At 36.8% G+C, this 24143-nt stretch overlaps 3 protein-coding genes across 3 annotated transcripts; 1 reads left to right on the forward strand and 2 right to left on the reverse strand.

Annotated features, from left to right (window-relative positions):
- Positions 1-5995: 5995 nt before the first annotated feature.
- Positions 5996-6776, forward strand: LOC130722979 (uncharacterized). Its single transcript, XM_057573889.1, has 2 exons — positions 5996-6122; positions 6214-6776. Exons 1-2 carry the CDS (start codon positions 5996-5998, stop codon positions 6774-6776), a joined length of 690 nt encoding a protein of 229 aa, XP_057429872.1.
- A 9090-nt stretch (positions 6777-15866) lies between these two features.
- LOC130730051 (putative SWI/SNF-related matrix-associated actin-dependent regulator of chromatin subfamily A member 3-like 1) lies at positions 15867-20054 on the reverse strand. The gene is made up of 3 exons (XM_057581936.1): positions 18578-20054; positions 17878-18172; positions 15867-16761 (listed from the first exon to the last, which is right to left on the reverse strand). The coding sequence occupies exons 1-3, from the start codon at positions 19940-19942 to the stop codon at positions 15977-15979; spliced, it is 2445 nt and encodes an 814-aa protein (XP_057437919.1). The 5' UTR covers positions 19943-20054; the 3' UTR covers positions 15867-15976.
- Positions 20055-23086: 3032 nt separating this feature from the next.
- On the reverse strand, positions 23087-24109 carry LOC130732574 (transcription factor RADIALIS-like). Its single transcript, XM_057584590.1, has 2 exons — positions 23826-24109; positions 23087-23406 (listed from the first exon to the last, which is right to left on the reverse strand). Exons 1-2 carry the CDS (start codon positions 24068-24070, stop codon positions 23382-23384), a joined length of 270 nt encoding a protein of 89 aa, XP_057440573.1. The 5' UTR covers positions 24071-24109; the 3' UTR covers positions 23087-23381.
- Positions 24110-24143: the final 34 nt, after the last annotated feature.

Consider the following 24143-nt stretch of genomic DNA (forward strand, 5'->3'; position numbering starts at 1 on the left):
ATATGTTTTTGTCGGGTTATTTGACTTTTGTTGGCAGATGCCCCTTCTTATTGGTCATTTGTTGTTTGAATCAGGTTTGGGTCCTTGTTGATGTAGTTTTGGGTTTGTCCTGCAATTAGTATGTGATAAGTGCCAAATTTGCCTAGTTTTCCATATTATCCTGGGCGCTTATCTTTGATAAAAGTGTGGAATTTCATATTAATTAACCCTCAACAGTGTAGTTTAGTAAATAATTAGACTTAGTATAGCTTTTATGTTGAATTTAGATTCTAATCCCTATTTTTGATGTAGGAATGGATGTTAAAGAATTTCCATTAAGATTTCACTGAAGAAAAGCAACAAGAGGGTGAAGAAATCCATTTTAGAGCAAAGAACTCGCTCAAGCCAAAAAAAATTCGCTCAAGCCAAAGTTCCAGGGAAGATCTCGCTCCAGCGAGATGCTATTTCGCTCAAGCGAACGCGAATCTTGGAGGAAACCCAGACATGAAGAAAGCTACTCGCTCAAGCGAACGCGAATCTCGCTCGAGCGAAATTAAGACGGTTTAAAGTCTATAAATAGTCTGAAACAGGGCAGAACCATGGGAGTTCGAATTTTACCATCTTTTCTTCATTTCTCTTCACTTCCATACCTTAGAAACAGGGGAGAAAGCTAGGAGCACTTGGAGAGGAGGCTTGGGTGCCATATTCGACGGCGAGACATCGCAGAGTCTTCAGTTCATCTCCCTTCTTTTCCATGTTTGTAAAGTTATCCATGGAAATGGATAGCTAATCTCTCTTGTTGGGGTTAGATGTAGTTGATAAATCTCTATGTGTTCTATTTGATTCAGTTTATATACTATCATGTTCCTTTGTTTATGATTTAGTGATTTACTCTTGATCTTTATGTTATGTTTTAGTTTGCGCACCTAAAACATATTGCTTGATTCGACGTGAGAGCGAGAGCTATATCGTTTTGAGTCTGAGATAGAGTAAATCACCTAATAATCCTAATTGCTAGACATAGAGTTAGGTTTGTTAGTCATTGAACATCTAAACTTTAAGATAACTTTCTTTCTTAATCATGTGAGACATCAATGTTTAAGATTAGAGAGTTATTGCTATCCACTCATGCGAGACATCGATGACGTATGATTGAACTGGTGTAGATGAATCATATGCATAGAATCCCAACAGTTTCTCTGCCCTATTGTTTTCTATTTTGTTTTGCTTTGTTTATATTTTCTGTTTGTTACAAAAATCCTCTCAAAATCTTATGAAACCCCATTACTTAAGTTACTAAAACTATTGAACGGCGTAGTATTATCAATTTCCTGCGGATACGACAAAGCCCTATGCTATACTACAATTGAGTCTTGAGGATTTTAAAAGTAGTATTAGTGTAGAAAAAATCTCTCAACAGTACACAAGAAAGGTATTTATTAGGTGTTGCGGTTCTATAGTTTTATGTTTGGGTGCACCTAAACAATCTGATTTCAACGTCTTTTTCCTGATGGATCATCATGTAGTACTTTAGCTTGTCCTAAATTACTTATTTTAGGTATCCTTATGTGATATTGGTGGACTTTGCTCAATTATTTTGGTAATGAGATGCAAATGTTTGGGTTTGTCCTGCAATTAGCATGCAGGAAAGGTATTTATTAGGTGTTGCGGTTCTATAGTTTTATGTCTGGGTGCACCTAAACAATATGATTTCAACGTCTTTTTCCTGATGGATCATCATGTAGTCTTTTTCCAGGGGAGCTTTTCTGGAATGAGATGCAAACTGGTCCTCAAATTCACAACCACAACAGAGCAAAATCGCATCTCAACATAAATTCAGAAAGTAAGAAGAAGTGTGGTGGGTCAAATTCAATTCCCAGAGAAACAAACATGAGTTTCGCGACGAGAGAATCAGTAACAGGTGAAAAACCATGTCTGCTTTGAAGCTCGAACCCCACTCATTTTCGCCCTTGCTCAGATTTTGATGATCAAAAGAAGTAGAAAGAAGAACAAACACTTGATGGTGGGTCTGCGGTGTGGCGGTAGTTGCAGAGGTGGTGGCGGCAACAACGGTTGTAGTCTTGTAGAGATGGTGGGGGGCGACGATGGACAGTAGTGGCAAAATAAGGGTTGGAGAGAAACATTAGGTAAGGATATTTTTGTAATTAACACACTTCCAATAAAATAAAATTGAGTTGTTTATACATAAATAAATTTGAATTTAAATTAAATTACATAATACTAAAACCCACAAAACCTAAAGGGTAAGTTTTTTACTTACCTACCCTAAAGGGACCCATATACGTACTATATACATAAATAGATAATGTTGATAAACAACCTCTCTTAATAAGGATATAGTTACGAAGCCAACGAGACGAAGCCAACGAAAGCTGGCATAAACACAGACACGTACAGTAAATTCCCTCAAAAAACTCTAATAACCCCACAAACAACGCTAAACCGAACACAACTAGGAGCGGTCTCTATTCAAGTCGAAAACAATAGTAGGCTCAATCGAACTGGGTCCTACCAGTCGCACGACAAGATAGAAAATCAACCCAGTTAAATATGCAAAGCGCAAAACTGAACCGCAACACCCAACAATCGCCATAGAGCTGAGACCCAAAGTTTAAAGAATTTGAAACAAAATAGGATAAAAAGAAAGCTAGAAAAAACACCGCGACCAGACGAGTATAACATTGACAAAAAACTCCAACACAATTAACCTCCAAATTGCCTCAAAACCCCCCAGGAGAAGCCGCCACAGACAACCGACAACCAAAACCGGCAAGAAGCCAACATGCATAGGCCATATAAGAACCGTCGCCTCAATGATCTTCGAGAGGAAATGAAACAACAAGCACAGTCGAAGCGCATACCATTTCGGAAACCACCCAGAGCAACACCTTAACCAACGAACACCACATAGTAGGATCTTGATTCCTCGTAAACTAAAGGTCTCTGTGGGCCCTGTTGATTTACCCAAATCCAATAGTAACTTAGCTATGCCTTAAATTTGGCTACGCACGGAGGCTCTATCTTGGCATGGATTTAACAACTCTAACCTGGAAAACTGGTTGCAATCAATGGCTAAGAGTGTCCATAGTTTGAGGTTTCTCTCAGAATTATTAGGAAACTGGAAGTGGAGAAACAATTGGATATTTGATGATCAGCCCTGGAACCTAGAGACAGCATGGCGGAAAATGTGTCATGAGCATGATAGTTTTGTTCTATACAGCCGCAGCTCCAAGGACAGAGGAACGTTGATAGCTACAAGGTGGGAACCGCCGCTGTTGGGGGTTCTGAAATTAAACACAGATGGCAATTATCGGGAAAACGAGAACACGATGAGAGGCAGAGGGCTCTTAAGTGATCATGAAGGCCAATGGGCATGAGGTTTTGTGAGCTGATGACCCGAGATTTAAGGCTATTTTCCTGGTTTATTTATATGTAGTTTAATATAGTTTTTAGGATATTTCGGTCATTTTAGGACACTTTAGGCTTAGTTCATGCATTTTAATGTTTTCATTTAGTTTTAGTATTTTTCTATATTTTTTATGTTATTTTTATAGATTTCATTAGGATTTAATCAAGTTATTTGAATTCGGTATCTTACTCTATCTTCTAGTTAATCTCTATTATTAGTTTTTAATTGTTTTCCTTTATTATTATTGTTATTTTAGGAGAAGATGTGGAATCAATGAGCAAATCAAGGGAGAGAGCCAAGAATCTCGAAGTCTGGAGCAATCTGGATTTCTTTGCGCCAGTTCTGCACCAATTTCCTGTTGCGTTTCGCGCAGACGCGCCAAGGAAGTAGCTGCTGGAAAATTCTGCGCCAGTTTTGCGCGAAATATCTGTCAAACTCTATTTAAGTGCGTTTTAAACCTAATTTAGACACTTTTTCACGTTAGAACTTGGAGAGCTGCGTTTTTGGGTTTTTGCTTAGAGCTTACTTGGTTCTTTGTCAAGATTTTGAGGTTTGGCTTGAATTTTGATTTGTTTCCATGACTATGTCAGGCTAAACTCCTTTTGTGTTAGGGTGATTGATCTAGTTTTCCTTTAAACTATGTTTTGAACCAAGTTTCAGTTATGATTATGATTTCTATTTTAGTTCTTGAATTTCTCCTCTATTTTGATTGATACTTTCTATTGCAATAGTTTGTCGTACTATTTTCTATGCAATTGGAAAATTGGTAGAATTTAGGGATTTGGGGAGAAATTGAGCAAGGGTCTTTACACCTTAGGGATAAGGGTAACAAATTGTTTGTGTTTGCCTGATCTAAATTGAATTTTTATCTCTGATTAATTAGGATTAGGTACTAAGGAATTAGCTATAACTAATTAATTGGAAGAGACACTTATGCAAGGAATTGATAAGTGGATAATTAGGCTTAGCACCTTGAAACTTAATTTGATACATAATTATAACTGATTGGGGAGATACATAGGGAGAAGGTTAATGAAATCAGGATCCCTAGCGCGCTTTTAAATTGAATTCATTTCAAAAGTGTTATTTGCTTTCTTTAATTTTATTGCAGTTAAGTTACTTACGAAAAATCAATCATCTCTTTATTTGTATTTTTATTTTTACGTCCTATCATTCTAAGTTTAGTTAATTTAGAGTATAAACTACGCAATCCTTGTGGTTCGATCTTTTTATTACTTCGAGCAATCTGTACACTTGCAGATTCGCTATCATGAGCCATGAAACAAGTGGGAACGCTCTAACAGTAGAGGCGCGAACCCTAATACAAGGCATGAAGCTAGCTTGGGAAAAAGGCTACCGCAATGTGAGATGTGAAGTTGATTGCAGTGACCTCCTCGCAGTGCCGGAAGACAGGGAAACACAGATGTATTTTCCAGAAGCAAGAGAAATAAAGACTGGTGTAATAGGGACTGGTTTATCTCAATTAGACTGATTCCTAGAGAGTGTAATGCCTCAGCTGATTGCATGGCCAAATTAGCTGTTAGATCTCTTCCGCCTGGAGTTAGGAGTCTAGTTTCTCCCTTTGTGGAGCTTGAAACTCTCATGTTGAGAGACAAGCTCAGTATCTATTAGGTGTCAGTTGTCTTTTGTAACCTTTCCGATGAAGAAAAAAAAAACTAAGTTACTATTATATTACGTTATTAATCCAGTTATTCACGTACAACAACTATAAGTAAAAGGTCAAGTTCTTGTTATTGCTAATTGGATTCAACTTTTCTATATATTTCGTTTGTAAACCCTATAATTTATTAGAGAAAAAGTTTGATGCACCGACGGTGTAAAGTTTTTTTACACCGTCAACCAATCAGATTTCAAGGATGTGTCACGTCAATTAATGAAATTAAATAAAAAGAGAGATCTTCTCACATCCTTGAAATCTGATTGGTTGATGGTGTAAAAAAACTGTACACCGTCGGTGCATAGAAATTAAACTCTATTTATTATAGCTATAAATTCACAATGATAATAATTTTTTATTCATCCCAAGTTTTCAACCTGATACTTATTTTCTTTCTTTGACATTAATTATTTGTTGAAACTAACATTAATTTGATTATGAATTCATTGGCTTGGTCTAATCTAATGTAATGGCTTTTATGCCAACTGTTTCTTTTTAATTGAATGAAACTTTTATCAAAATGAATTTATAAATATATATTTTATTGCATTTAATAGGTGTCATCAGTACACTTATAAGAGAAGGAATGAGATAAATTCTAAGTTAGAAAAAATTAGTGCATATATAGTAGTCTTCATCTACTATTTATTATATCCACAATCTTTGCTGTAACCTTTAGTATTCTTGCTCATTCTTAACTTTATCCACTCCATCATTTCCTTTTAGGTTTACTGCCATATACAACGTGGGAATAAGTTTCTCAAAATATATGTATTTCCTTTTAAACAAGATGTCATGATAACTTATCTCTCATTATAAATACCCTCTCCAACACTCAGACAATTACACAACTCAAATTTGCAAAAATTCACCCATTTCTTTGTTGTGGTAGTGAGTGGGGTTCAAATATGTCTGATAGAGTACTGTTTGTGGACCAAAAGCTAAAGCGTAAGATGGAGGATCGAGAGGAATTACTGACCCTGAGGCTTGGCTACAACAACACTTCCAAACACTTGAAGGCATATGAGGTTTCAGGTAATTCATCCACTTCTCTTGATTTGAAATACCCCTGGTACTTCACTTTTATACTATTTGGCTTATCTAAAAAAAATCTGAGGTTTTTCAGGTAATTCTTCTTCAAAACATGTTGAAGAGAGCCAATACTCCTGCAATTACTGCGACATGAAGTTTCCCAATTTTCAAGCTCTTGGGGGACATCAACATGGCTACGCCCACAAGTATCAGAGAACCCTCTTAACATGGGGGAAAGATCTCAGCCTGAAGCCTTATGAGATTGAATCTCATGCTCCTGATAATGCATTTCCAATGAAAAATCCTTCATTCCAATTCAAATCACCCCTTGATCATCTTGATTATGCAACCATGTTGAAGCGTTTTATGCACAGGCCTAGGAGTGACATGTCTTCTGGGCCTCTTGGACAAGGTAGTTATGCTAACCATGCAGGGCCAAACACGTCCTTCACTGCATCACCCCAATTCGGGGTGAATCCTTTACTGGGTGGAGGTGTTGGTGGAATTCCACAAAGATTGAACCATGTGGTGGATCTGCAGAAACTTAATCAGGTTCCACCATTTGTAGAGGGTGAAGCTCACAGAATTTTTCAAGGTGCTCCTCTTGAAGGCCTTCAGGAAGAGGAGCTTGATTTGTCGCTCACTCTTAAAAGGTAGGAATAAAGGAGAGAAAAGAGATATGATCAGAAATGTAATAAGAAAAAATAAAACGAGAAAGTGAATAAAATGAGATAGAAGAGATCGTCTAGGTGTGAGTGAAAACAACCCCTCTATAATCCCTTGTATGTCTTGCTATGCATTAAGAATATGAATGATTGAATGGAATAAAATCTTTGTCCTCTCCATATGCAAACTTAATTTTTCTAGTTGATAATCAACTTAGTCTTTTCAAACCCTTCTTCACTAACGACTTAGTCCATAAAGTTATGTACGTGAATTTTATGGATTTAAGAAGTTATCTTTACTGACAAGTACATGGACTAAATTCATAGTGATTACAAGAAATAAATTGCTTTTGTTCTGTTAATTTTCTTTTCAATTTAAAACGTGTTTGGGAATCAAATAATGTTAACTGCCAGTAAGCGCATAGATTGTTCTATCTTAAGTAGATAAAATTTTGTTGCTATGTAACCAATTTTTTTTGTTGCTATGGTGGTATTAAGCACGATATTAATTACAATATCACTTGATATATATTCCATCCAAAAAGATGGAACCAAAGTGAAAAGGAAAAAAAAAACTTGAACAATTTCATTCTATACATTTTTTATTAATATTAATTTTATTTTAATTAAGTATTCATATAATTTGTTTCATTTTCCCTAATATACTTAATAAATCTTTTAAAATTTCAATTAAATGCTAAATATTTTTTTATAGGCAAATGTTAGTTGTTAGTAAATTAGTCCTCATCAGGGTTCGAACCCTTCACCCTTCATCCCACTCAACCCTTATGTCCATAGCTCTTACCATTTAAGCTATTTTTCGGGGTCAATTGAATGCTAAATATAATAGCATAGTTCAATGAACCTTGTGTAATGAAGAGAGCTTAAGGGTGAACTGTCTAAACATAAAACGGCTCTTAATGAATTTATAGTGAATGAAAAATTGCATTTAATTACATCAATGATGCTTCAAGGACACTTTATATTGGTACTTTAGTAAAATATTAAATTTAAGATGTGAGTATATATTAGATTTATAGGATATGCACCGCCAGTGTAAAAAGATTTGCACAATCATCCAATTGAATGTTATCATGTTGTAAAATATATCTTTGTTTTAATTAAAATTTAAAATGAAACTTATTATTTCTCTTATGTGATGTGTTGTAATTGGTTGTTAGTGTAAAACTGTTTTACATCGATAGTGCATATCCATTAAACTTTATATATTAAATGTCTGACTTTTTTAATATTAAAAGCATTTACGTTAATTTAGTCAATATATAAATATTTATTTGATATTAATTAATAAAAAAATTAACTATTAAAATGACATTAATGATATTAATAATAGATGGGTGATTTGAATAAGATAATACATAATACGATAAGTGAGTTGGATAAAGATATGATAAGATAAAAACAAAAAATTTCATTAATTTAGTAATGATATGTAAATATTTTGTTTGATATCAATTAATTAAAAATTTAAGTATTAAAACGGCATTAATGATATTCATAATAGGTTGGTGATCTGGATAAGATAAGATATGACACGATAATAGAGTTGGATAAAGATATGATATGATAAGAGCAATGTAGACTTATATCATATATATCTCGTGTTTGAGGTGGATAAGATAATGACATGATGTCATATAAACAATATTGAATGTAGATAAACATTTTTTACAATTTAGTTTCTAGATTTAAAAGAAACTTACTTGATACCTCATAAATTGAAGAAGATATATAGATAACTTTCTAGATTTTTCTGGGTTTGAAGAAGATGGAGTGGAAGATGAAGAAGATAAAGGTGGAAGAGAAAGAAGATGGTGGTTGAAAGATAAGGACTAAAATTTAATTTCAAAAATTTATAGGGACTTGAACTGATATAAAAAAATTCGCATGGCCTTTTTTCAGCTGACTTGACTTGCAACTGGACCGTTGACAGCTCAAAATTGAGTAAAAGGACTAAATTTGATTTAAAAAAATAATTTCAAGATGACGTTTCAAATAAATTTTTTTCATGATTCAATTTGATTCCTCTTACAATCTTAGGGACCTCAAGTATAGTATATTTAAGCCTTTTATAAATCATTAATTTCAAAAGTTAATGAGTATATTATTGTTTATTTTTATAAATGACTATATATGTTTAAAAAATAACTAAGTCCACGTATGATAGACCAAGTGGTAGAATCTGATGGACATATGAGTTGGGTAGCGGGAGGTCCAGAGATCGATTCTTGACGGGTGCAATTTATCTTTCCGATGTTCCAAAAAAATAACTAAAATTTAAATATATTTTATTAATTAGTCTATTTAAATTAAAAATATAAGCAACGAATTCATTTTAATTTAATACTCCATCCGTTCCTAATTATAAGACCTAGTTTCAAAATTTTCTTGTTCCTAAATATAAGACCTCTTACAATAATCTAGTAAAAGATTTTGTACTCTTCCATATTTACCCCTCACATTAATTGTATGGTTTCAATTCCAAAGTTACCACCTGCCATTAATTACTACTAATCCAACTAACTATGACATTTTGGCTTATTAGTGAGAGAAAATGGCAAAGGGTAAATAGGGAAGAATGTGTGCATTTTTAAAAAATCAATACACTAATTAGTCACATTAAGTGCTTTCTCAATAAGCGCAATTTTTTGGAATAGTTTTTATATTTAGAAACGGAGGGAGTAGTAGTTAGGGTCATGTATGACCTTAGACAATTTAGGCGATGGCCTTAGGGCCCTCAATTGTCTTAGGTCCCTAGAAAATAAATTTGTACACATATAATATTATATATACTACCGAGATTTGAGAGAGAGAAATTGTGTTTGCTTATTGTTAGTTTTTCTTATGACTTATATATTTAAATATTGTATAAGTTTGTTTTTCATTCATTGTTTATTATCTCAAAAGAAAAGCATTGCTTGTACCTTAAAGTGAATTATCAAACGAAATAGTTGATAAAGTGATTTTTCTAATTTTTTTTTGAAACAAACGTACTTTAAAGTAACTTTTCCAATTAATATGCTTTCAACTTTTTGTAAAAAATGATTTTTTGAAAAGCTGAAACAACTATAAAAACGAAAAAAGTGATTTTTCTGAAAAAAGCCGAAACAAACGCACTCTAAAGTAGTTTTTCCAATTAATTTTCTTTTAAATTTTTGTAAAGTAATGATTTTTGAAAAGATGAAACAAACAAAAAAAATTTATTTTTCTAAAAAAAGCCGAAACAAACGCACTCTAAAGTAGCTTTTCCAATTAATCTGTTTTCAGCTTTTTGTAAAGTAATGCTCTTTTGAAAAGCTGAAACAAACATAAACAAAGAAAAACGATTTTTCTAAAAATAAGCTGAAACAAACGACTTAAATTAACTTTTTTGTCATTGCTTAAAAAGTGATTTTACATTTGAAAAAATAATTGCTTTTTTTTAAGTGATTTTTTTAAAAGCATTTTTTTTTTAAGTTTTTCAACTAATATAATAAGTTCTTTTCACTCTAATAAGCGATTTTAAACTGTTTGAATATAAAATATTTCAAATATAGATTAGAGGCATTTTTTACCATGTCAAATTTTTAAGAGGGTGTTTCGTTTCGTTCCACCATTTTCCTTGGAACCAAAATATCTTGTTACACAAGTTTTTTGTCCAGTTCCGTTCCATCATAAAAACACAACAAACACTTACTGATGGGAAACGTCTAGGTATGGTGTACGATTGCTCAGACGGAACAGCCCAAGTCTTGGTTGCAGCTCAGATCATGGCGCGTCAATCTCTTTAGTTTAGTGGAGGGAGTTTTTTGGTTTTTGATCGGAGCTTGGGTATCTTTAGGGCTTTTGAGGGTTTGTGAGCGCTTTTAGGTGGGTTTCTATAGGCTTTGTGGGGATTTTGTTTCCTTGCTGCTCCGGGTTGGTTAATTTTTGTGGTTCGTTTGTGTGTTTGATGGTTTTTTTATCCTTTTGGAGGTGAGTGTATATCCTTTCATTTACTCAAATATATTTTTACTTTCACTTTCGAAAAAAAAAACACAACAAACCCATTCCCTTCTCACATGTCTACCAAACGCTACCTTAGTGTATAGTCCAATCTCAACCTATTTGACTAACATATTTGGACCTTCTATCTTTAGGTCGGTTGGCCGGATCTCAACCCAAAACACTCAAAAAGTACACTTGCCTTGTCTGGAATACTAATTAATTACATTTTTCAAAAAATAAAAATAAACAAGAAAATTTAGACTCATGCAGTCCAATGACACATAATCCAATGGGTGTCTGTTGCATGATTAAAAGTTTTGTTTTAACCCCTAAAGTCGAGTGTTTGGTCCTTAAGGCACACTTTTAGAAAGATCTTTGGCATTTACCGCGCTCCAATCGAACAAGATTGTCTCAGTAACATAAACCTTATCATGTGGTTAAACCTATCAGGAATGGGGACCCAAACCATTCCGGGTATTAAATTGTTGGCATAAGGATGTTAGGTTCCGAAAATTTGTGGAAGATAGTTGGGGTGGCTTGGTGGCTCATGGTGTGAGTGCTGTTATCCTCAAGGAGAAGTTGAAAAAATTAAAAGTCCTGTTGAAAAAAGGGAATTTAGAGGTGTTTGGAGATCTGATTGTAAAAAAGAAAGAGGTGACCACGAGAATCAATTTGCTGGATCAAAAAGCAGAAAGTCAAAAGTTGTAAGATGCTGAATTATTGGAAAGGACTGTTTTACTAGAGGAACTGTGGCGAGTTGGAAATCTTCATGAATCACTTTTATGTCAAAAATCGCGGGTGAAGTGGCTTAGGGAAGGCGATGCAAACACAAGCTTTTTTCATGGTATGGTTAATTGGAGGCGTAGGACGAATTCCTTGAAGGGGCTGAATATTAATGGGAGGTGGGAGGAAGATCCTGGCGTGGTTAAGGCTGAGATTAAGAGGTTTTTTGAATCGAGGTTCAAGGAGGCAGATGTGGCTTGTCCCAATCTTGATGGGGTTCCTTTTAATAGTATCTCAGAAAGGGATAATAATTATCTGACAGCTAAATTTGAGATGGTGGAGATCAAAGAGGCCGTTTGGGAGTGTGATGGAAACAAAAGTCCTGGGCCAGATGTGTAAGATCAAGTTTTGATCTAGTAGTACAACTCTATGTTTTGATGATTACAAGTTAACCTTTTGATATGAACAATTGTGGTACTCTAACGTGTTTTTCTGAGTGTGCTATTTGCAGGTTCTGACCTCAACTCAATCTCACACAAATCAGAAGCACTGTGTATAAAGAGTGACCCAAGCAACGCTTTCACATTCACCATGTTCAGTATGAACAGTGGAAAAGCTTCAGAAGTTCTGAAGTTATACAAACTCTGATGTGGACTCAGTCACTAGAAGTTCTGAAGATCCAGAAAGTCTGATAACCAAGAAACACTGAAGGCTCAGATGTTCTGATGGTGTAGAAGACTCTGAAGATCCAGAAGCTGAATAGTGGAAACTCTGAAGTCCAGAAGCAAGAAACTCTGAAGGCCATGTTCTTCCCTCTGAGTTCAGAATCAGAAGATACAATGGTCAGAGGATCTGTGCTTTCCCTCTGACTCTGATCAACCGGCTTCACAAGTTCCAATATGAAGCATTCCCCTGATCAGAAGTCTCCTAGGTTTAAAGGTCGCGTCGCTATCCAAGTACAAAAGCTACTGTACCTTCCTGACGACCTACCTAACGTTCTCAGCCACAGCAGAAGCTGGATTTTCCAGAACTGCCCTCCAACGGTAGCATTTCCCATGCATCGCTCAACCCTAATCCTTGGAGTATATAAAGAGGCTGAAGACTGAAAGAAACCAAAAGAAGCATTCACATACGCAAGACATATTCAAAAATCTTCTAAGTTTTCTTTCATCTGAAATTCATTGAGTTTACTATTAGCTTTTTAGAAGCAAATCTCTTGTAAACAATTCTTTGATAAACAGTTTGTTTAGTTCCTTTAGGAGATCAAGGTTGATCGGATCCTAGAGAAGACTAAGAGAGTGAATCTTAGTGTGAGCTAAGTCAGTGTAATTGTTAGTCACTTGTAGGTTTCAAGTGCAGTTGTAACTCTTACCTGATTAGTGGATTGCCTTCATTCTAAGAAGGAAGAAATCACCTTAACGGGTGGACTGGAGTAGCTTGAGTGATTTATCAAGTGAACCAGGATAAAATCCTTGTGTGCTTTTCTATCTCTTATCTTTAGCACTTAAGTTCTCGAAAGATTTGTCAAAATCTTTAAGGTGGAAGTTTTATACTGAAAACGTTATTCAAACCCCCCCTTTCTACCGTTTTTCATACCTTCAAGATGGGTACAACTTCAAATTTATTAAGGAGTATTGGTCTCTGCTAAAAGATGATTTGAAGAAGATGCTGGATGAATTCCATGAATCAGGTATGTGGCCTAGGGGCACAAATTCCTCTTTTATAGCATTGATTCCTAAATTAGATTCTCCCCAAAGCCTTAATGACTTTAGGCCCATATCCTTGGTTGGATGTCTGTATAAGGTGGTCACTAAAATTCTGGCAGCAAGGATAAAGCAGGTTCTCCCTAAGGTGATAGCTGACAATCAATTTGCTTTCTTGGGCGGGAGGAGTATGCTGGACAGCGTTCTGATTGCAAATGAAGTAGTTCATGAAGCTAAGCTCAAAAAAGCTCCAACAATAATTTTTAAGGTGGATTTTGAGAAAGCTTTTGATTCCATCAGGTGGAACTTTCTGATCTATATGTTGAGGAGGCTTAATTTCTGTGAGAAGTGGGTGAGTTGGGTTGTGGGTTGTCTGGACTCTTCTTTTATTTCTGTTCTTGTGAATGGAAGCCCAACTTCTGAATTCAAAATGGAGAAAGGGGTGCGCCAGGGTGACCCACTTGCCCCTTTTCTATTTCTAGTTGTGGCAGAAGGTCTGAATGGAATCCTAAGACAGGCAATAGCGTCAAATAATTTTTTGCCTTTCAGGGTTGGTAAGGAGGAGCCAGTGGAATTGTCATTATTGCAGTTTGCGGATGATGCGCTATTCATTGGCAAAGCGTGTGTCCAAAATGTGCTTGTTTTAAAATGTGTGTTGAGATGCTTCGAGCTGACTTCTGGCATGAAGGTAAATTTTCACAAAAGTAAGCTGGCTGGTGTCTGTTTACAGGAGGATGCTACTGATCGCTATGCGGCCTTGCTTCACTGTCGTGTAATGACTCTCCCCTTTGTGTACCTTGGGCTGCCAATAGGGGGAAGCCCTCGTCGGATGTCAACCTGGGAACCTGTCTTAGCAAAGTTGAGGAAGCGCTTGTCTTTTTGGAAGGGAAAGCAACTTTCCTTTGGAGGAAGGTTGTGCTTGATTAAAAGTGTGCTAACAGCTCTGCCCCTGTATTATATTTCTTTTTTCAGGTTGCCTAAAGGAGTCCTTAAGAAATGTAATCAAATCATGATGAGATTTCTTTGGGGTGGAGCTGAGATGGAAAAGAAGATTTCTTGGGTTAGTTGGGCAAATATATGCAGACCAAAATTTGAAGGAGGACTAGGCGTGCGTGACTTGGATTGCTTCAATGTTGCATTACTTGGCAAGTGGCGCTGGAGGTTGCTTCATGAGCATGATCAACTGTGGTGCAGAGTTTTGCTTGCAAAATATGGGAAGGGCCATAATTCAAGGGCATCTGCGTGGTGGAAGGACTTATTGAAGTCTTGTGTTGTTGAACCTGCTGGTTTGTGGTTCGTGAATGGGTTGAGTTGGAGACTAGGCGAGGGAGACAAGACTCAATTCTGGGAAGATAATTGGCATGGCATGGACAATTTTAAAGACCATTTTCCTAATCTTTTTCATATTTCTGAACAAAAAGGTATGTCTCTTCTGAATGTGGGAAAATGGGTTGATGACAAATGGATGTGGGATTTTATTTGGACTGAAATGGTGGCAGGTCAAAATGCTTCTGATCTTGATACAATGATGAGAATTATCTCGTCTTATAGGCCAATTAGAGGAAGGAAAGATGCTTGGTGGTGGGTTAGAGAAAGGGACGGGATATATACTGTAAAATCTGCTTTTGATTCTCTTTTTGTTTCTGATGTGGAACGGGAAGAGCCTTGTTTTAAGCTGTTGTGGAGGATTGGCGCGCCTTCTAATATTCTATCAGTGGGATGGAGGATTTTGTTAAATCGGCTTCCAACTCGGGATAACTTGTTGCGAAGAAACATACCAATTTCTGATCCTCTTTGCTCCTTGTGTGGTGACCATGAAGAAACTGTAACCCACTTATTTTTGTCTTGCACTTGCGTCCAACAAGTTTGGTCGAGGGTTCTGGATTGGCTTGGAGTGTGCTTCGTATCTCCTGCGACAGTAAAAGATCACTTTATGCAGTTCTCGGAGCTGTGGCCCTCGTCGAAAAAAGCTGGTCTTTTTACTGTGTGGTTGGCAGTGATATGGCATGTCTGGAAGGGCAGGAATGAAAAAAAATTTAATGATGGTGCTTTCGTTCCAGGGTCTGTTTTTGAGGTGGCAAGGATGAGAGCTTGGGAGTGGTTGAGGTACAAAACTATGAATTTTCTTCATGGTCAATATGAATGGACAAACAACCCACTATCTTGCCTTGATGATATCTGATGAGCGGGTTTGGTGGCAAGGTAGCAGTTGATAGTACCTATATTTATTTGTTTGATGGAGGCGTTTGGTTGTTGGCATTTTTTGGGCAGCTTTGGATTGGATTTGTAGTTTGGGTTTATCTTCTTTCTTGCTCCTTTTGTTTGTTGTCTTTGGAGGGTTTCCTTGATTATAGTTAATTTGTACTCTTTTTCCTTATCAGGTTTTCCCAAGGGGGTTTTATCCTGATAAGGTTTTAATGAGGCATACTATCTATAATCTCCCTTCAAGGTGTGGGTGGGGCTCTTAGATTATTTTTAGATGGGTTGTGATCTTGAACATCATATTTCTGTTGCTTATCTCTTTTCCTTTCTCTCTTTTGTATTAGGTTTGAAGTACCCCTTGTACTTCTATTCAATATATTATGCTTTGCCTATCAAAAAAAAAAATGTGGTTAAACCTAAAAAAATGTCTAACGACACATAATTTTATATATAAAAAGGTAAGAGCGTAACATTTTTTTAAATAATTACTGTAATGCCAAAGCAAAAGCTCTGTACCAAAACAAGTTAGCAAATTTATATTTGCTACTATCCCACAGGTTCACACTAAAACCATCTACTATTCCAAAAGGAAACGCAGATCATCTACTACCATATCCATACCCATCCCAAAACCTTTTCTTGCTTGCTTCCTTTCTCGTAACATCAAAATTTTCTCTTCAATGCTGTTCTGAGCTATCAATCTAACAACCTTCACAGCCTCTTTCTGTCCAATGCGGTGAACGCGATCGATTGCCTGTTCCTCAACTCCTGTGTTCCACCATGGCTCCATTAAGTACACTCTAGACGCAGCAGTGAGATTTATACCTGTACTTGAAGTTCTGAGACTTGCAAGGAGAACCATTGGTCCATCCTTTTCTGAGCCTTGAAACTGCTCAATAACATTAGCTCTCTGTTTAGCATTCATTGTCCCATCGAGACGCAAAGTCTTGAAACCAGCTGCTTTTAGAGGTTCTTCCAACAACAGCAACAACTTACTGAATTGTGAAAATACAACTGATTTTGCAGTTGGATCCTGATCTCTCGACTCTGTAAGAAGTTTTATAAGAGTAAAAGCTTTGGTAGATAACCCTTTTTCTGATGAGCACAGTTCAGTGGTATCGACATTAGACAATTCAGGAGGAGCTGAGAACAAGTCAGATTCGGAGAGGGACCGACGACAAAGAGGACAACGGGGATTGCTGCGTTGTAGAGTTTTCAGAATACAAGGTTGGCAGAAAATGTGAGCACAGCATGTAATTACTATATCAGTTGGAGGAGATATACAAATTGGACATTCAAAATCTTCACCATCTTGCAGAATTCTAACTAATGTTTGCAGCAACTCAGGGTTCTTGGAAACATCTGCATAAAAACCAACCATGTATGGTTAGAGGAAAATAATTTATCAAAAAATTGAGAAAACAGCAGCACAGTGCCTAGGCAAACCAGAGACTGGCTTTCAGAACAATCTAGAGACAAAAGCCGCACAAGTCTGCAGCAGATGCTGTCCCTCTCTAGCACCACAATTTGACAACAGAAATGTAGCAATGCAAGTTCTAAGGATTGTGCATATGAAAATTCAAGGCAATTTATGCTTTGGATATCTTGATGAATGATATTAAATGCATTAAGATTTAAGAACCACAAGTCTATTAAATGATAACAAATGAAACCTGTAGCAAATTAGCTATGCTGCATGAAAGATGTAATAGAAAATGAATTGACTAAGTAAGGAAAAGAATCTCAGATAGTTAGATAGTCAAAGAAAAACACTACAATGTAAATAGGCAAATGGAAAGGCATAAGTATTTGACCTTTAGCTAAAAAGACTACAGTTAGGACATGAGGCTAACATGAAGAAACAGGTGTTACCCTCAAGCTCATATAGTGTACTGAAAGTATTTTAGAATTCGAAGTTCAAACCAAACCAAAAATATATAAGGATAACAAATTTTCCCGCAATATAGAATATGTGTGCTTAGCAGATATAATAAGAATAACATTTCATAGTTTTGTCATTGAACTTTATGAGAATAGCTTCTGATTTCGCTAGTAGATTGAAATAAAACAGGGAACTAAAAAGCAGTGTGTATAATCTATAAAATTCTTTTTAAGGGAACATAAACATGAATGACAGATTTAAAGATGCAAAACAATGAGAAGAGAAAAGCCAAGATGTATTGAAGTCCTTTCAAGTTCAAAGAATTGACATGCAGAACATATGTTAAAAAACTTCTAACTATATGAGTTGTAGAGCTACAACTTCCTAGTTACTTTTTGATTTATAGAACATATACAAAACAAAGAAGAAGAAAAAACTGAGAGAATTTGATAAAAAGAAATGAAACTAAATTCAGCCTACAGGAACTATGGAACTGGCAAAGAAAGCAGGAGAAACCTAATTGGATCCACTTGAAGTCTTGAAGATACTATCAAGCATGTACATGATCCTGATATGAAAGGCGAAATATAATATACCTTCAATATCACTTGAAGGGAGTAGATGCGACTTGAAATCTGAAGGGCACAAAGCAAAATCAGTACAGATTTGCCGAAGTCTTAGAATCATACTTATTACAGCAGAATAACTGTACACTAGACCCTCACTACTGCCATAACGTAACAAAATCGCATCTGCTTCCTCCTTCGCCTCATCATACATTTTACGTTCTTCAGCAGAAAGTTCAATATGATGAGTCTCTATGGTTTTTAGTGGCAGCCCCACTGATGACATCTCTTTTGTTCTTCGTAATGAAATCGCTGCCATCAAAACCTACAAAATAAGCAAGCAAAACAATAAGCTTACGGAAAAATATAAGATGTAAGAAACACATTAGAACAATTAGTAATCAACACTGAAATGAAGCATGAGAACAAGAATCACAACAATCAAAATATTTTCCCATGAGGTTGGCAAATGAAGCACCAAAAATCTCATTCAACTCAGTGTAAGCTTGGTTTTGCTTCTAGAAAACCACAATCGACTCCATTGCTTAGAAGCTACTCCAGAAGATTCTCAAAATTAGAATTGATTCTGTGCTAACATGTGAGAAGATTAATTTTCCAAACTCGCTATCAACGAACAAAAGAAAACCGTTATTCATGTAATTCTCTAGTGTACACTTGCAAGTACCATAATAAAAAGAACAAAAATAACAGCCATGTTAGTTTATTATACCTGCAAGCGATTTAACCCTCTCGCATTGCCCTGACTAAGAGGCCTTTGCACCAAGCTCTGCCAATAGTTCTTTATAGAAAACGGTTCAAAACGCAGAAATGCCATAAGAGAAAACAAATCAGAGTAACCATTTTGAACCAGCGTCCCCGTTACAGCCCACCTCCGTTTAGCCTTCAGCGCGATAACAGCTTGACTCTGTCCAGCATTAACATTCTTAATCGTGTGCGCTTCATCCAAAACAACTCTCCACCACACTACTCTCTTCACCGGAGCCTCGGCCAACCGCAATTCATTAGCCAAAGTAGAGTAAGTAGTCAGCACCACATCATACTTCTTAAGTTCCTCAGCATCTCCAGTCCTCCTATCCCCATAATATATATACGTCTTCAACGCCCCGCGCAAAGTGTGCTCTTCTAGTTGTGCTACCCAAGTAGACATTGCAGAAGGAGTGCACACAATCAATGTTGCATCACTCTCCATATCCTCTGAACTACTACCACTACCACTACCACTACCACTACCTCCATTTCTAGTTCTTTTCCTACCCCGTTTCGCATTCTCCCTTCTATCTAAATCCAAACCAATCAATGAAAGCAATGTTAGAGTCTTCCCTAACCCCATAGCATCAGCAAAAATCCCACCACGGAGAGGCTCTGGCCTCGTGTTGGTCTGATAATTCGTCAGCGCGTTAACGAAGCTATTATCCCTCTCCTCCCAAAACGGCGGCAAATCGCCGGAGGTTTCCCGGTGAACAAGCCAACCTAGGGCTTCCTTCTGATGCTGCAGAAGCTCAGTTTTAATCACATTGGGCGGAGGTTGCAGCGGTTGTAGAACACGATTCTTCACATTCTCCTCGACGAATTTGAACACAGCGTCTAACGATTTGAACTTGTTCTCAGCGCGGGTTTCTTTGACAGCAATAGAGTCGGATAGTGTGAAGGAGGGATCAGATTGGGAAATGAGGTGGAGAGGGGAGTTGGCGAAGGCGTCGGTGACGGCGGCGAAGGCGGAGGAGTGAGCGAAGACATGGACCTGGCAGGGGATGCGGAATTTATTGGCGGCGGAGCGAGGGTTAGGGACGATTCCCTCGACGGTGATGAGGTGGGAGTCGATGAGAGGAGCGAGGACAGCGGCGGCGGCGCGTTCGATGTGGCCGACTTGGAGGGCGCGGGTGTTGAGGACTTTGATGGCGTTTGGGTCGTAGGCGTTGTGGGGTTCACGGATGAGGCCGACGAACTCGCGGCCGCTGATGGTGCCGGCGTAGTATTTGAGGCCGACGATGTTGGCGGTGACGAAGCCGACTAGGTAGGTGTCCCACTGTGAAAGGTGGTGCTGCTGCTGTGATGAGTCCTCTTCGGAATCCATGAGAGAGTTGATTTGCTTCTGAGTTCTGATTTCTGAATGTGCCGTTTGTGTTTTGTAATTTGAATCGGTTTCAAACGACGGCGTATGGGCGGGTAAAAAGAAACCGACGAAACTTTTCTTACAAATCATTACTACTACTTGTTGGTGTGCGTTTTTTTCTTTAATGGCTTGTGGTCGTGGAGGAGCCCATAAAGAAATGCCTCCAAAAACAAAATTAACATTTTCATTTAGTGCATTCTTTTTGGTGGGTTTTCTTTTTCTTTTTCTTTTAAAAAAATGGTAGAATAGAGAAAAAGACTTGTAGACTACTAAAAACATCTTCAATGCAAGGTTCTTAGTTCTTATTTTTTAAAAGTTAATAACTAAGAACTGATTTCTTAACCACTGGAGGTATGGATGACAATTTCCACTTGAAAATGGGAATCCCAGTGGAAACTTCCCCGACCTTGAGGAATTTTTCCCTGTGGGGATGGGAACGAGGATGAAATACCCCCGATAAGAATTTAGGGACGAAGATGAGGATCACTCTCCCCACCCTGCGGAGTTCCCGCCCAGTATAAGTTGAAATGCAATAATACACTTATAAATATTGAATTACTTACAATACAAACTTTACTTTTTAGATGAGCTGAATGCTCGAGAGAATACTTTTGGTGTTGGACTTTAGATTTTTATGAGTTTGAATGTTGTAATTTACGGTTCATATTATTCATTTTGTAGACTTCACACATTGTGTGATGAATTTTATTTAAACTGGATCATATATTTATGTTGAATTTGATATATTTACATTATCACTTATAGTCTTTAAATTTATTGCTTAAAAACTTGTGTATTTTGCATACTTATTTAAAATTTTAATGACATGTTAGGGATCCCCCGCGGAGGCACGTGGGGAGATGGAGAATGGGGATGGGTTGAAAATTCACGCCGCCGCGGGGAATGGGAACGGGGACAGAAGTAAGATGTGGGGGCGAGGAGCGGGAAGGCACTCCTCGCCCCCGCCCCGCACGAGTGTCATCCCTAACTAGAGGGGATGACGTGGAGTTCTTAGTTCTTAAAAATAAGAACTAAGTTCTTATATAAGAAGTTTTACTAAATGAGTTCTTAGCATAAAAAATTAACTTTTTCTCTCTATTCATCTAATTTAAGTATTGAATTAGCATTTAAATATAAATCAAAATTATATAGAAATAAAAAATATTAATATAATGGTATTGTGAGATCGGATGAACAGTGCTAAGAACTAAGAACTCATGGTTGGAGCAAAATCTGCAAAAAGTTGCTTAAGCACATGTGCCAGTACGGGCCCACATGAATAGTGTTAAGAACTAAGAACTAACATTAGAGATGTTATAAGTAGTAGGATGCTAGTGATATAATGGTGAGACTAGCATAAATTAAAATTTTCATTATTAATAACATTTTGAAATATTGAAAGAAGGTCCAAAACAACAAACTTTGTGGAATGGAGGAAGTATAATTAGATATGGAAAATCTGCTAAGTCAGCTACCCAGCCTCAATACCCTCCTCAAAGGGTCATGGTCGGCATCACAATAGAGTTGGACAAAGAATCATGGCTTGCGGACGAGGGTTAGGTGCTAATGTAGCAAATGTTCAAGTGTCACTACAAGAAAAATGTTTTTTACCGATGGCTAAAAGTCGTCGGTAAACCCAAAAAACTGTTGGTTATACTTACTTATCAATGACCAAAAAAGCCGTCGCTATTTGGCTCGTCGTTAATATTCCTGACGAGAAGGAGGAGGAGGAGGAAGAGGAGGTCTGCAAACTCATATTTATAGTTTACCAACAATTTTGAAGAAGAAGGTCGGCAAACTCGTATTTATAGGTTACCAATAGTTTTATCCGCCAATACCTTATTGATGACCTTTTGATGATATTTATAGGTTACCGACAGTTTCATCCGTTGGTAGCTTACTGATGACTTTTTTCAGGATATATTTATACGTTGCCAACGGTTTTGGCTGCTGGTAGAGCAATCGGTAACTAATTTTTGAATTTTTTCGTCAACTTTCTAGTTAGCGACAATTTCAAATTTTGACATTACCAACTACATTTTTTGTTGGTAATAATTTTTTGAAATTTTTTAAGCCCGCCAAGTTATTGATAGGCGGTATTTTCAAAATTTGAAATTACCGACGACTTTTTCTGTCGGTAAAACCATTAGTAATAGTTTTTCAAATTTTTTATAGCCCACCAAGTTATTGGCAGGTGGCAATTCAAATTTTGAAATAACCAACGACTTTTTTGTGTCGGTAATACATTTTTTTTAGACCTCAAGTCATTGGTAAGCGCCAATTTCAAATTTTGAAATTATTGATGGCTTATTCAGTCAGTAAAACGGTCCAAAAAAATATTATTACCGCCAAATTAGCCACGCTTATTATTGCATTTGTTTGTAGTGTGTATAAAGCTAGGTGAGGTAATCCAAGAATGGCTGAGCTTACATTGTAGTTCTTACTGGGCAGCAATAAGGGAACCAGCATCACACACAACTAATGAGTAGCAGTTAGAGAGGAACATCATATCAGCAACCGGTGGTACCCTTTACCCCTAGCTAGAGAGATTGAGGTCTCATTGATAGACATCATGAAACTTAAATCTACTAATTTTTCATTGATGCTTAGGAGAGACTATGAAGCGCATTGGGATGCTCACAAACCAGAGCAGTAGAATTGGCATCATTACGGCTGGAGGGTGTGTCCCCGAGGGTTAGATCAAGTGGTAAGAGCTAAGGGTCATAAGGGAAGGTCCAGGGTTCGAATCCTGGAAGGGAACTTTGAAGGGATTTTCTAACTTACTAACAACTAACCACTAACATTTGCCTATCAAAAAAAAAAAAACGGCTGGAGGGTGTGACATATGATTGGTTCCTTAAACAATTAACCTTCAGAGTAAATTTTCCCGCCTCTTTTCAATTTTGGTTGTAATGAGTTAATGGCATTGATTTCATAAGGTTCATGTAGGAGCAATTACAAATGTACTATGTTTTCAATATGATATATTCAGCACAGTGATTTACAAATGCCCTGTAAAAAAACTTTATGTATCTCTTTATCTTTGATAATTATTTTACCACCAGTAGTTGTTTCTGCATGATTGTGATTAAATTCCTATAGGAAAAATAATTGCTCTCTGTTGTTTAAGAACTGGCAAAAGTTGTCATAATTAAGCACATCAAATTACAACTTTATTCAGGCCTAGGAATTGAAACAGATGTTGATTCTTCTAGGCTGCTTCAACAACAAGAAAGTAATTAATGGAATCACAGGTAATATGATTCTTATGACTAATAATCTAATGCTTTTGCAATAGCACTTATGTATGGCATAACTACGAGGATACTGGCGAAATTGTTGCTTGATGATGAGAATAAGAAAATCTGTGTAGTTCTTGAATGTTGATAGCAGTTGGTGATCAGTGGAGACTCAGGTTCTTCAGCCTGCAAATGGATTTTATTTTACATCAAACAGTGGATTCAGGAATATCAAATAAAAAGTTGATTGCAGAGTTAGTAAGTATATTTGACTATTTCTTCAGGAACTTCATCTTTTTGTTGAAAGATTATTCGCACTTTCTTAGTAGCCTTTGATCGGTATTGTGCATAACAAGCATATATAGGCATGAAATTCAGATATAGAGAGATAGCATTGTTTAACACGTATATCAGAATTAGAATTTAATTTATGTTTAACTCTTCGCAAAAGCTAGCTCTAGTCGCAGAGTTGCTCTACCCTTTATAAAGACTATTTTAATCATATATCTAAGCAGTGTGGGACTTTTCAACAATGTAGGAAAATGAAGCTAGCTATCAATTTAGAGGTGGTTAATACTGTGTTAGTGTGAGAGAGATTATGATACCTTTTCTCCTCTCCAGTTTTCTTGTAATTTGGCAATGGAACTTGCCCTGACTCAATTTGCTTAACATCCTGGACAAGTAGCTCATAGTGCTTCTTCACTTCCTCTGGAGTTTTGCCACCAACAGCATGGGCAACATTGTACCAGCGGTCAGGGGTAACTTTGTCATAAACAGCTAGAGCTCTTTCAAAGGCTTTATTGTCCTTAGCACTCCATGAGCCAGATGCTGACATTGAGCTTGATGCCATTGCTAAGAAACAGGAATAATAATAACTCTTGCTTGAGAATCAATGTATACAATGGTCCAAGGTTTCAAAGGAG

Source organism: Lotus japonicus, chromosome 1, assembly GCF_012489685.1.
Source record: "Lotus japonicus ecotype B-129 chromosome 1, LjGifu_v1.2".
In the NCBI taxonomy this organism is placed as follows: Eukaryota; Viridiplantae; Streptophyta; class Magnoliopsida; order Fabales; family Fabaceae; genus Lotus; species Lotus japonicus.

Bases quoted from the DNA above. Each gene is read 5' to 3' on its own strand.
- LOC130732574 (XM_057584590.1), bottom strand. From the start codon at position 24,070: ATGGCATCAAGCTCAATGTCAGCATCTGGCTCATGGAGTGCTAAGGAC. The intron at 23,407-23,825 runs GTATCATAATCT...ATCCATTTGCAG, and splicing joins AAAACTGGAGAGGAGAAAAG to GCTGAAGAACCTGAGTCTCC.
- LOC130730051 (XM_057581936.1), bottom strand. From the start codon at position 19,942: ATGGATTCCGAAGAGGACTCATCACAGCAGCAGCACCACCTTTCACAG. The intron at 18,173-18,577 runs GTATAATAAACT...CTTATTTTGTAG, and splicing joins GAGGGTTAAATCGCTTGCAG to GTTTTGATGGCAGCGATTTC. The intron at 16,762-17,877 runs GTATATTATATT...GTTTTTATGCAG, and splicing joins CCCTTCAAGTGATATTGAAG to ATGTTTCCAAGAACCCTGAG.
- LOC130722979 (XM_057573889.1), top strand. From the start codon at position 5,996: ATGTCTGATAGAGTACTGTTTGTGGACCAAAAGCTAAAGCGTAAGATG. The intron at 6,123-6,213 runs GTAATTCATCCA...GAGGTTTTTCAG, and splicing joins GAAGGCATATGAGGTTTCAG to GTAATTCTTCTTCAAAACAT.